This window comes from Akanthomyces muscarius, chromosome 2 (genome assembly GCF_028009165.1).
Source record: "Akanthomyces muscarius strain Ve6 chromosome 2, whole genome shotgun sequence".
Classification (NCBI taxonomy): Eukaryota; Fungi; Ascomycota; class Sordariomycetes; order Hypocreales; family Cordycipitaceae; genus Akanthomyces; species Akanthomyces muscarius.
The window spans coordinates 2045719-2059003 of record NC_079242.1 but is presented as its reverse complement, the minus strand read 5'-3'; the positions used below and the strand labels follow the sequence as shown (position 1 = coordinate 2059003).

Sequence of the window (13285 nt, the reverse complement as noted above, 5' to 3'; positions counted from 1 at the left end):
CGGCTACTATACCATCCTGGTTGTTGAAGACAGCGAAAAGTCGTCAATTTCCTTTACTCGAGTTGCATTCTTCTAGCATTCAGCACCTTTCCAATCATCTCATCGGATTTCCTTCCTTGCGAGTCGCAAATCACATCTACCTTCATCACAATGCATTCCTTCAACCTGATAGCCGCCACTGGCCTGCTGGCCGCCAGCGCTGTTCAAGCCGCTCCCCGCGCCATGTCCTTTGACGCCGTGAGTCCAGCTACCTTTCAGACTCTTACGCACACCTTACCACTAACACGGCTCATGCAGTCCGAAGCCAGCACTCACGCCTATGCCGTTGATGAGAAGGACGCCTTCTCCGAGATTGTCCCTCGCGGCATGGAGTGGGCGCGCAGCGCCCAGGAGCAGGTGCCTACTGACTGTCCTGCGCCCGTGCTCATCGTCACCACGACTACCGTCGACGTGACCGTCTATGTCACGCCCTCACCCACGGCCGAGGACATGACTACTCCCATGACGACGGACACGCCGCGCGTTACCATCTCCATTCAAAACATGACCGTCCCAGAGCCCTGCGATGACGATACCACGGCAGGCCAGACCAGTACTAAGCCTCAGTCGTCAAGCGCCAGCATGACCATGTCGAGCTCGTCGTCTAGCACTTCAGCCATGTCCAGCAGCAGCGCGTCCACCTCGTCCACGCCCAGCCGGGTCACCATCTCCATTATCCCCGAGCACACTACCACGCCGGCGCCCTCAGAGATGGAGACCCCCCCGCCCTGCGACGAGGGCTCGACCTTTAGCTACTTTACCTCGACCACCGCTGCGCCGGCGCCGACGCAGTCGAGCTCCGACTGCGTCATTGACACGGCCGTGACGCCCGTCTCGACCTCGACCATGTCCGCAACGCCCACCACGGCCTCGGCCCAGCCCACCAAGACGCAGTGCGTCCACGACGAGCCCACTGGCAAGCCCACAGACCAGACCATGTACTGCGGCATCCACGGCAAGCCGGCCGGTACCTACTTTATCGCCGAGTTTATCGAGAACAAGCCGGAGGAGCCTGTTACCGAAGAGGGCTGCTACCAATTCTGCGATGTAAGTCTCCCTCCACACCGACCCGCCTTTCACAAGGCATCGGCTTCAATAGATACTAACACCATGTTTGCAGAGCGTCATGGAGTCTACCAAGGGATGCGAGTCGTACCGCTTCTACAAGAACAATCTTGGCGCCCCCCGCTGCTCCCTCTACGGCCGCAACGTTGCCGCCTCCGTCGAGGACCTCGACAAGAACCAGCCCGACACCTGGTACGACCTTGCGTGCGGCTCTCCCACGGCGGAGAAGTGGCACAACGGCATGCCCGCCAACCACGGCAAGCGCAGCACCGAGGCTCGCGTCTAAAGGGCCGCCGTCCTTTTTTCACCTGCATGGCGTGATTTTATTCTTTCTCACATACTGCATAAAGAACACGACAAAAAAACACCACTCACCGGCTGGGATTTCGGATTCGATGCCGGAACCACCACAGCATTTCTTGACTAATTCTTTTCATTTCTTTTATTACTTTTTTTCTATTACTTCTTTCCAATCTTGGAAACATCAAAACATGGAGAAATCTTGCTTACTGCCTATACAATACATGGGTCATTTACAACACAGATCGAAAATTACTACTAAATAATACAGCATGGGTGTGAAAAGAGGAGGGGAAAAGGCAGAGGCAGAGGCTATATGCCGAGTTTTAGAGCATACATGTTGGAGTCTCTGGAACCGGGATTAGATAGTCCAATGTTTTAATTTCGGCCTTGAGGGCATTATTTAATACACATACACTTATTTGTTTAAACGTTTTCATTTAAGCTTTGTGATTCTCACATTTCAACCTCACTAGCCATACATACTCCTCAACACCTCGCTACCCATATGCTTCTTCATAACAATCTTTGCTACTAGGTACATGGCGGATTGGTTCATGTGCCGGGGGCACCGGGCGGAGGCAGCTTATCCGGGCCAAAAGACATGGGTAGAATCTAGAAATCAAAACGTCAGCACAATGCAATGCAGAAAGCGGGGGGGGACTTGGCAAACACACCTCGTTCACTGTCAGGACGACGTAGTCCTCGTTCTTGTCAAACATGATGATGGGCATGTCACTCAGGCAAAACTCGCGAATCCTAGCCATGACACCTTTGCGTTAGCTCACCAGACCTTGTCCACGAAAAAGACGCAACAAGACAGAAAACATACGCCTGTCTGCACATGCCGCACGGGCTCGCCGGGGGCGAAATGTCCGTCGCCACCGCCAGCGCCTTGAACTTGGTGATGCCCTGCGCGGCCGCGGCGCCGAACCCGACGCGCTCCGCGCACATGCCCACGGGGTAGCTCGCATTCTCCACGTTGCAGCCCTTGATCACGACCGGCGCCGAGCCGCCGTGCACGGCGGGGAGAGCCTGCAGCGGCAGCAGGGCGGCGCCGACGCGGAACCGGCTGTAGGGGCAGTAGGCGACGTCCTTGGCCTCGACGGCGGCGGCGCGCAGGGCGTCAAACTCGGCGCGGCTGAGGCCGTGCGCGGTGCAGGTGGCCGAGACGACGGCGTCGTCTTTGCCGGCGAGGATGGGCGGCTCGGAGAGAGGCATTTTTCCTTTAATTTCTGCCTCGTTTTCGTTGTTGCGTTTTTGGGGGTGCAGAGAAGAGGATGTAAGAAGAGGCCGGAGAAGGAGCAAAGTAGAAGGCAGTTCTGGGGATGTGGGGAAGTGTTTCACGACCGGGCCGATGTACCGGCTTTCAGGCTCAACCTCGAAATCTTTTTAATAAAATGGAAATTACTCGTGGTGGCGCTCCTCCTGTTTGATAAGAATGATGTGGTCACATTAAAAAGGAAACCGATTGGCCTTGCGTGAAGAACAGCCAGGCAACGCTCTCTACAGCGCGGCCTGAGTTCCGGCTCCCCCGCTTCGGTGAGCTCCGCCTAGCACGCCGAAGGCAAGCCGCCACACGGCTGCATCAAGATGATGCCGGCTTACATGTATTGGGGTAACGCAAGGCGCAGGCCACAGGACACATGTTGCATTTCCATCTGCAACTTCATGCAATAATTCGCACCGAAGCGGCACTGCAAAACGTATTTGCCGTCCAAGAAATGATTTAGGTTTAATGATAGAAGAATAATTATGTACAAAGATTCGTTACACGGCTTACCCTTGCCAACAAGACATCTCCCGCATACTACCGCGTTCCGCCTGTTCGTGTTCGTCTTATGTTATGTGTTTGTTGTATACAGCCCCCGCCTCCATCACTGGTTATTCGAGTAGGGCGTAGTCGCAGCGGATGAGCTCATCTCGCTAGGTGTCGGTGACTCGACAACCTGGCTACGGATGGCCATGATCCATTCATGCTGGAGCAGCTCAACAGCGGTCCACCGCTTGGATGGGTCGCGAATGAAGCACTTCTTCAAAAAGTCGAGACCCTGCGGGCTCAAAAACTCCGTGGTGGGGAGCGCCGGGGCGTTGCCCTGTCCAATGTTGTACATGATGGACCACTCGTTGTCAAGGTTTGCCCACGGTCGTCTTCCGGTAGCCATCTCCAAAATGACACACCCAAGCGACCAGACATCCACAGCCCCAGCCCTGCCAGAGTGCTCCGAGAGCTCTCCCTTGATCACTTCGGGCGACATGTACATCGGCGTGCCCGTCATCGACTTGTTTGGCTTCGTGGCGTGCAGGTCTTGGGCTAGCGTTCGGCCCTGTCGTGCAATCACCTTGGCCGCACCAAAGTCGACATATTTGATGATACCGTTATGATCAAGCAGAATATCTGTCAAGAGGGTTAGCCATTGTTACTCGCCAAGTTACAGAAAAACGTACTCTCTGGCTTAATGTCACGATGGGTGATGAAGCTTTCATGCAAATACACCAGACCTTCCAATAGCTGCAGCGCATAAACGGTGATGACCTGCTCGTCTTCGATTCGACCATGCTCGAGCAGGTTGGCAAGGGATCCTCCAGAACAGTACTCCATGAAAATGTAGACGCGATCGCGATGAACTTCGATACCGTGGTAGGCCACGACGTTGGGATGGTCAAGAACTTCCAAGACTCCCATTTCGTCGCGAATCTGCTCCGCAATGGTCGGGATCTGCTTGGGGTCTTGCAGTCGAATCTCTTTTACAGCCATCAACTGGCCAGACTCGAGGTTCATGGCGGCATACACATTGCCAAAAGTACCGCCTCCGACAAAATGGCCTTGCTGCCAGCGCATCGTCACATTCATTGACGACGAGGATAAGTAGGCTAGCGAACGGTCGGCCTCGTTAGTCGCCTCCAGCACACGGCCTAACGATCGGCGCTCTGCCTCCTTTTCAAGACGAAGCTCGTCTACCTTGTCCAGGAACTCAATCCGCTGCAGGGCTCTGCATCTGGCAGCCTCCTCGTCGTCCAGCATTTTCTTGCTGTCCAACTTCTTGAACTGGCCCATCATGGCTTCGACTCTTTCCCTCTCAGCCTGTGCGGCCAGGTTGGATCGTGCGCCCATAATGTCAAAGTGCGAGATGAGTACTGACATGCAACCAGCCACCTTAGCTCGCAGCGTGGCGTACTCCTCTTCACCCAGCGCAAGAATGTGCCGTCCACGAGTCATGCCCATTGCCAGTTCCAGCGCAAGGACTGCCCAACGGAACGTCTTCCTATCCGAGGCCTCGCAGTCGTCACAGATGAAGCTGACCCAGTCAAGCGCAAGCTTGGTGAGCTTCAAGTTGTTCATCTGGCGTCTATTGCTGTCCATGTAGAGCAGCGATCGCTGACCAAATTCTGTTGCGAATACGAAGCAGGTTTGAATGAGCTCGCTGCAGTCTTTTCCAGTTCCAAGTGCTTGTTTTCGAATGGTTTGGACGCTGTCCATGAATGTGTTTGAGAGCTTATATGTGACTTTTCGAATGTCCGTCAGCTTTTGGTTCACTTTGTGAATGTTCGACCTTGCTTCTTGTAATAGATCAACATGCGTGTCGACAGCGTCAAGAAATTCCTTCCTGGCATTGGGAAGCGCTTGTGAGCTGGTGGCGCAAAGACGAAGCTGGCCACGTTTCAAATCAATGACTTGGGTCCTCAATGTCACGTTAATGACCTCGCCGAACCAACTCAAAGCCTCCTCGGGCCGCACCACTAAGATGTACCCGGCGCTAGACTCCTCCTCAAAAATGTCCTTCTTTGTAATGGCCATCATGGCCTGAATGTCGTCAAGCCTGTCATGCAAGTCTGAGGATGCTATGACGTAGATGCCATCCTTCTCGAATACATCAGTCTGCACACGGAAATGGCCAGTGGCTGCCAGCTGATCAAAGAACTTGGACAAGTTCTGGGGCGAGTAGGAAACGCTATAGTCTGAGGCGTGCTCGTAGTTGTCGCTTAGCATGCGCGAGAAACGCTGCAGCATTCGCTGGCGCACACGGACTGAGTCCAGGCAAGCTTTGTATCGCTTCGTCATCTCCGCGGCCGATTCACCCGATTTGGCCTGCAACTCTCTCTCAAACGTCTGGCTGAGACGGCTGATGGCCTTCAGGGTCAGGGAGCTAAACTGCTCGGCAACCTCAATGTGGCCTCGCTGCAGCTGCCTGCCTATATCATTTGCAAACTCCCACTCCTGGAACAACAATTCAGCTTCCTTGAAAGTGTTTCTGTTGCCCGTGAGCTTCCAGTTGAGCATCTTGAAATAGTACTTCAACGCCTCTAGCACGACTTGGTCAAAAGACTCATCAATGCACGGAGGGAGATCCCAACCTGGCTCTGGCTTCTCTATTGTTAGATATTCCTTTTTAATCCTGATGGCTGCTTTGAGAAGCAGCTGGAATTGTGAAATCATCTGATCCTGCATCAGTGGATTTTGCTGGGCGGTCTCCTTAACTCTCCTAGCGTAAGCAAGACGCACTCGCGTAATCTCTTCGATGAGTCTAGATGGGAAGCTGATGAGCGTCAAAAGCTCATCCAAGTAGGGCGGCAGATGTCGTTTCTGGAACGGCATAGAATTGCGGATAAAGGTCTCCTTGGCCTTTGAGATGATGTTTGCAATAGGTGGCAGCATGCCGTTTGCTTCAAGCTGGTCATCGTCGTTGTACAAGGATTGTAACCCGTCTTCCTTCATAAGTCGGTCCAAAAAGGAAGCTTCATCGGGCGCAATGCCGTCCACGGCCGGTGATCGCTGTTTGGTGCGAGAGAAGTCCAGTTCGGCGTTGCCAACCCATTTCTTGAGAATGGCAAGTTCAGTATTGATCATTTCGTTGGTATTGTACCAAGACATGATTGCTTCATACGCCTCGCTGAACTGTGGTGATGCTGCCGTTTGATGCTCGGCAACGAGGGCCGCCCAAGAAGGATATAGACTCTCGCACTTTTGAATCGAGGCAACAATGTCACGGACCTGCTCGTACGGGTTTTTTCCGGCCTCGCTTTCACCCTTGACTTTGAAGTTGATAATTTCGTCCAGCGTCCGATCTAGAGTGGCGCGCGCCTCTTCCACAATGCGCTTCTGCACGGGAAGATGCCTGCCACACACTTTGCTGCGGACACCCAGCCAAAGTTCTGATTTGTGGCCCGTCTTTCCGACGGCTTGCTCAGATGAACCAATCAGTCTCTTCTTCTCTTGTCGCACCACGTCGCCAGTCAGAACAGCTTCAAGCATGCCATGCCACTCGAGCCTTTCGCGACTCTCAGGATCCTGTAACTCGTCTTCGGTAGGTTGTACGTCGTCGTTGCCGTAGAACATAATTGTTTCCTGGTCAAGACGATCATCGAATGGGCTTTCAGTTGAAGGAGTCTCCCCGTCCGAGTCTGAGTCATTGCCAATCTCATCGTAGTGGTTGAAATATTCGCCATCGTATTCTTGCCGTAACTTTTGCACGTAAGCTCGTTCCTGAGCCCGAAATCTGCTGTCGCTGGGCCATGGGCGCGTTGCCGACGATGATCGGATAGTGCCATCGTATGCTGACCCTGTCTGTGGCGGCTGCGGCCTTCGAGATGACGATGGATTATACGTGCTGGATAGTGTTCTCATAGGGCCGAGCGGTCGTTGGAGGTACGGCTGCTCTTCGCCATTGTGGCCACGGGGTGGGTTGCTAGCGGTACCATTTGTCGCGGTATCTTCGTTTGCTCCAGCTGCATCAGGCTGTCTTGAGCGACCGGCGTCGTCATCTTGCTGCTCGAGGCTGTGGGGTGCATCCTGAAATTCCGGGGTCAAGCCATCAGATGCCTCTGCTTTGGCTGTAGCGGCGGCCATAGCGTGCTCTTGCGATGCAAAGTCCACGCGCGAAACGTCGTCGTCGTCGCTACCGGCAAATCCAAGACCGTTTGGGGAAAGGTTGGCCATTTCGTTGGAAATGCTGAAGGGGTCAGCCAGTTGGCAGTTGGTCCCTGAATCGCTCTCGCCCCCTGCGGATCGGTCGGCGGCTGCAGTCAACGCGTGCTCTTTGCGGGAAGCATAGAGGTTACGCTGCCTAGGGCCGTCTTTTGCTTATGCGTGATTTTCTCGTTTGGAAAATCCAGGTCTTCCACGATTCACAGGGCAGGGAGCTGGGACGTATATCCAGCGAGGCGTCCTGCTGTGCTGGCATTCTCAATGGCGACGAATCGTGATGTAGTGCAGCTGTGGCGTCGCGTCCTCATTAAATTTCACGCCACATGACACCTCCACTATTGTGGCTAGTGGGCCTTTTGGTACCAAGCAGGGTTGCGTTACGAGAGACGCAGAGTGGGATTAATTTTTACAAGATCAATGCCTGGAAGAAATGAATTCAAGGAGCTTAATTAGGGACAGGAAATAGCTAGCATTGTGCTTTGAACAGCCATAGGAAATGCGCTGTCCTCCGTTGCCCGACCATAACGCGCGTTTGCGATCCTACTGGGTCTCGGGCGAAAGTTTTGTACTCTTGTCGGGTCATTTTTAACGCTAAGAATCCTTGTCTAAAAACCAGAAGTACTCAAGTAAAGTCACTATAATAATAAATAGTTTTTAAATATAATAATAGCTTAATAAATAAGAATAAAAATACTTTGGTATGTCTCATAATATCAATGTTATTCTCTATATTTTAGTTAATTTTTAGAAGCTAATCTTAGCTATAAAACTTGTATTTTAGTGTTTAGCTGTTACTTTAGGGTAAAGTGTCAATCCCTGCTAGTTAGAAAGATACCAGACAGGAGCACAAAACTTACCCATCAGACTACGTATGATTGCTGGTCTGGAGTTGTGTGCGGCTGGGCTGAAGGCTAGGCAATGTCAGCCTGGTAGCAAGACAATAAATAGCGTCAGCCTTGCAATTCTTACACAAGTCGGAGCTTTTTTCCCTTGGTCTGTTCCGACATCCAGGAAACCCATGAGTTCAAGCAGACGTGACGGGCGGGTCTAGTCTATCGACATGAAACGAGCACACGGACTATTGTCGGTGTGCAACTTCATTACGCTCTGGTGATTGTATTGCATGTCTCCTCAAGACGCTATGATTTTTTTGCTCTTGTAACTTGCTAGTTTGACCGCTGTAAAATGCACAAAGCCGAGCCGCTCTGAGGTAAGCTTTCTCCGTCTTCCTCGAGCGAGTGTGTGCCGCGTCCGCTCAAGCGCACTGGCAAATACATAGATGCGTGAGGACTCACTTACCTCTACTTCTTAGCTCTATGGAGTCTAGCTCAACATGACCGTGGAAGCTCCACGTCTTTTTCTCTGTTCGTTTTTTTTTCTAATTTTCTGGGGGGAAAAGCTACTGTACAACCTTCGTGTGGCCCACATGCGTTCCGCGGCCGGTTGCGCTGGCATTTGACGTTTTTTCTTTATTTATTTAGTTTGAGTAGCCCGTGAGAGCAATCATACCAATATGATCAACAGGTTAGTGGCCGAATTAGCAAACAAGTCCGTAGATGGCGGTGAATCAACCAGCGAACCATGGCAACTGGGACTCGTGGGCACGGACTTATCACGAGGGGCTTGCAGCTGGGGCCGCAGCATCGATTCTACGAGATGCCATGACGTGAAATCTTTTGAGTTTTCGCCAAGATGCCCATCTGTAGAAAAGTTCCTAACAGGAGGGTCAAACGCTGGAAGGCGTCCAGTTCATTGATGGACCAAATAACGGCCGGCCAGGCAACAGGACGTAGCAGGCTGCAGCCACTTTTGGTACCGTGCAATAATTCACGTTTTATGATGAGTAATTTATTAGGATAGAAATTAGTACAACGTGGTGATATGATCTTTCGGGAGGCCCTGTCATTAGCGAAGTTCGACATGAGCACGCCACTGTGAGCTGGTTCTAATCACAGGAGCGAGGCAGAAATTCTTCGCTCTTGCAGCTTTGACCCTTCATGCACGACTATCTTTGACCATCCATGCCTCGAATCAGTGCGTGAATATATGATGCAGGTCATAGCTACTGCTGCTGCTCTGAGTCATTTCAATGGCATTTGGATTGGCCAAGTACTCGGGGCAGCCGAGAGCCGTTCGAGATCTCTAGCAGGCCTCGCGGGCCTGTGGGCTATCTGATAACGAACTAAACTAAGCCTTATGAGCTTGCATTTATGTCAACAGTCCCTCAATGCAACTTCTATGGCTACACATTGCTCTGCAGGCTGTCTAGTTCAGGCAAGGTCTATGCGGGCAATGAGAACGCAACTCAGCAGGCCAATTCATATTTGCTTCGCTGGCAGAAAATTGAGCTCCCTATCCGTTGCTCAAAATCATGTTTCCAAGTGGCGAATTTTTATCGGTCTTCAAGTGACAGACCAGCTCTGGTACGGCGCGTCAGCATACCAATGCACATAAATGCCGAAGAAGCGTTCCGAAGACGACGCGATTAGAGTCAAATGTGCTACAGTTCTATCATAAATTATTCTCGGTGTGAGAATCTTACGCCTTCTCCAGACTAATAACTTGAGACGAGTAGGAGAACATTCTCACACCTAGTGTGCACTATGGCATTTTTTGTTGCATACCGATGAAGAGGAGATTGAGCTACAAAGCTATCAAGTCGTCTTGCGCTGAGGGCAAAATGTCTCGGCAGGTGGTGCAAGTTGATACAGTCACGGGTGGAAGCGTGGTCATGCGGCACACCGTTTACCCACTACGCCGCGATGGAAACATATCTGCTGCCGTGAAGTGAAACTTGCCGACATCTCCACGTCTCATTCATTGAAATAGAACAGGGACATTACTTCTTTTGATGAGTGGTGAAACTTCTTGGGCTGACAGTCTCTACTTGTGCGTCGCTGGACATTAATCCGAATATATTTCACAAAAGAAAACAGGATTTTCGCTATGCCGATGCCACTGGTCGGGAATGCTGCTTTTGACAAGGAGCACACATCTGGAACATGCGAGCGTCGGGTGTACCCTAGTGACATAGATGTCTTGGCCGGTTGTGTTCCAGCCCAATTTGCTTGCCACTGCGTTAGTTTCTGATTTTTGTCCAATTTTTGTTTTAGCCTTTGGTGCTTTTTTGCTGGTGCTACATCTATTTCTGGCCAAGGTTGCATGCCAGTCTCCGTCTTATGCGGAAAGGCGCGAAAACGCGGAAATAATCCTGCGGGAGAGGCTGGCAAGTGAAACACCAAGAAGCATGTCATCGCAGTGTTGGGAGAGGCGCCGTCGAGCATGTCTCTGTTTGCTTTTGTGGCAGCAATGAATTACCAGTACTCGGATGCAGATCGTGGCTGTCGCTTTGGCCGTGAACAGAGTTTGTTGCTTATTTTGCGGCCCGCATGTCCGCACGTCAAAGCACCACTGCGGCTCTGCTGCGGCTGCGACGCAACCCATGCTGGGACGGAAGGGCTTTCTTTTTCCGATACTGCTCCGACAGGGGAAGGGGGGCTGGCTTTCTTCTGGCTCTGATTTGTCCCAGGGCCGTGCCAATGCTTGAACGCTTATAATTTCTTTTCAGATCTATTGGTGGGCATTGTTCGTTGCTGCAAGTTACCCGGATTGCCGGCCGCCCTGCCTCGTTCTGGGATGAGACTTGCAGGGGGTCAGTGCAGGATGGGAGTCGTCTCAAGCGCGATGGTGGTAATTACAGGAATACTGGTAACGCCATGTAATATCGGTTGAAGTATATGTCGGGGATTAATTCAGACCAGAATATGACATCAAGGGAATTTCGCGAGAGATTGAAGAGCCAATATAAATGCACTGCAGCAGGGGCGCATGACAGCCACAGCACTCGGCATTTATCACTCGGTGTTCGCTACAAGCAACTCAATAGCCTCGCACCAGTGTTGGCTCTTCGCATCTCTGCGGCATCTGCACAAATCGGCTTGACCGCTCATAACCGTACAGCTACCAGGAATATTACTCGAGGCCCCTTGTCTTCCCGCCAGCCTTGACAGCCTTGACAACCTCTATTTCTCTAGTAGTCGGCCCCGCAGTCCCGAGAGCCCGATCCATCTAATGAAACACGCTCTGTCCACCACTCTGACTTTGCTTTGTCGGGATGCTTCACATTGATGGGAACTTAACCATGGCCTAATCGCTCTCGACCAATCCATATCACGCGGTAACGGTATAGGTTCGGCAGATGTCAGGAATCCACTACGTCGCCAAAGTTCGAGTGTTGACACGCGGTTTCACTGGGAGGGAGAAAAGAAAGCCCGCTAAATTAGCTGCATTGCTCGGCTTCTCTACTGGGACGATTTTGATCTGCCTCATTGCACCACTGTCCGAATTCAACTTCAGGTGTAGCCAGCCAGTTTCACATCCTATTCCTGCACCGGTCCCGGAGCTGGATATTAAGAAAAGCTCAGCGCACCATCAATGCATGGATCCCTGACAAAAAAATTGAAGAAGAAGAAAATACAGACTCGGGGCCCTGTCTTCATAGCGAGGGCGGCCCAATTGTCATCTCCGCGCTACTGCGGGGAACGGACGTTTTGGTTCACGCTTGCTGGACACTTATTTAATGCGTGCCAGCAAGGCGAGGCCCACTGGTCTCTGGGCCGCGAGTTTTTCAACAGTTGTTAGTTAGTCACCAAGTTACCAAAGGGTTGGGTTGATGCGGCAGGCAGCCAACCGTCAGTCTAGGTAGTGCTGCCGCTAACTGTTGCTTCGCTACTGAGAGCTGTGCAGCAGTTGGGTGCCTTGCACGGCTCGGCACTTGGTCTATGCATCGATATAGAGCTCGAGGCTGGCCGTCAAAGGACACAGCTACACAGACACATAGTTATTAGTTTTACGTGCACTCAATCAAGACACGTCTTAGGCTATGGTGCACCCGCGAGCCTCCGGACCCGACTCCCGGCTGGATGATGATCGTGGGCGGAAGCACCAGGAACTTCCAAGCTCAAAATGGCTGACAAGCGGTGACATAGCTTCACCCCGCCAAAAGCCATTGCTCACCAACACCATCTGTGCGTATGCGCACCTTGGCACGTCGCATTCCAGTAATCCTCGGAAGGCCGTACTGAAGTTTCACCGACTGCCGAATATACTTACGTGGTCTCGATTTTGGAGTGTCTTGGCAACGGTGCAAGTCACTGTAGACACTCTTTGTAGATGATGTACAGGTGCATAGCAGTCGAGCCAAGGGCATGGCCATGTGATGCACACCACAGCACAGCTCCTGAGGTCTGGATTCAAGTGCTTCGCCAACAATTGTCAAGGATAGTAGAGGCCATCCGGGTCCTATCCTTTTTTCATGAGTAAAACACGCCAAATTCTAGCCAACATCACGCCATGTCTGTCTCTCGAGTCTTCTTCTTTCTCAGATGTGACGGTTTTGAGAAAAAATCGTTTTACTTGGTACGAATCACAGACAGTCTGAGTGCAGCACACTAATCAAGAGCCTCCAGCAGACGTGCCACGTAAAAGAGACGCCGTAGAGTCCCCCGAAACAGGGCTGCACTGGCCTCATATTGCTTCTTCTTTCACGGTATTTTCTTTTTCCCGCGCCCCTCCACATAGTCCCAGAATCTCGGAAGGATTAGCGTCAGCGCCATTTTGGGCAGCTCGGATGGATTGCCTGCCTGTCTGCCACCGATTCTGACCATTACTCAACTAATCTCGCATCAAGAGCAAAAAAAATATATAGCGACAAGGATCGGGCATGGGCATGCTTCATTTCCCCGTCACAAGCGTCACAAACATGGCGGAACCCGGCCGGGCCAGCCAAGAGTGAGAACAAGGCGGACAGGGCGGCAACCACCGTGGCGTGGATTCAAACGTTTGGTCAAAGCATCTCCACCCAGCCGCGACATCCAGCTCAATGATTATTGGCGGTCGAGGACAAACTGGTGGCAAACCCACGCAGAGCGAGGCGCCCCCTGGAGACCCCCATCG

General features: G+C 52.1%; 3 protein-coding genes across 3 annotated transcripts; 1 reads left to right on the top strand and 2 right to left on the bottom strand.

Annotated features, from left to right (window-relative positions):
* Positions 1-150: 150 nt before the first annotated feature.
* On the top strand, positions 151-1390 carry LMH87_003781 (uncharacterized protein; the record flags this gene model as incomplete). Its single annotated transcript, XM_056194903.1, has 3 exons — positions 151-237; positions 298-1086; positions 1160-1390. The coding sequence occupies 3 exons, from the start codon at positions 151-153 to the stop codon at positions 1388-1390; spliced, it is 1107 nt and encodes a 368-aa protein (XP_056048584.1).
* Positions 1391-1959: 569 nt separating this feature from the next.
* On the bottom strand, positions 1960-2625 carry LMH87_003780 (uncharacterized protein; the record flags this gene model as incomplete). Its single annotated transcript, XM_056194902.1, has 3 exons — positions 1960-2019; positions 2082-2163; positions 2237-2625. The coding sequence occupies 3 exons, from the start codon at positions 2623-2625 to the stop codon at positions 1960-1962; spliced, it is 531 nt and encodes a 176-aa protein (XP_056048583.1).
* Positions 2626-3281: 656 nt separating this feature from the next.
* On the bottom strand, positions 3282-7342 carry LMH87_003779 (uncharacterized protein; the record flags this gene model as incomplete). The annotated part of the gene is made up of 3 exons (XM_056194901.1): positions 3282-3802; positions 3853-5842; positions 5909-7342. 3 exons carry the CDS (start codon positions 7340-7342, stop codon positions 3282-3284), a joined length of 3945 nt encoding a protein of 1314 aa, XP_056048582.1.
* Positions 7343-13285: the final 5943 nt, after the last annotated feature.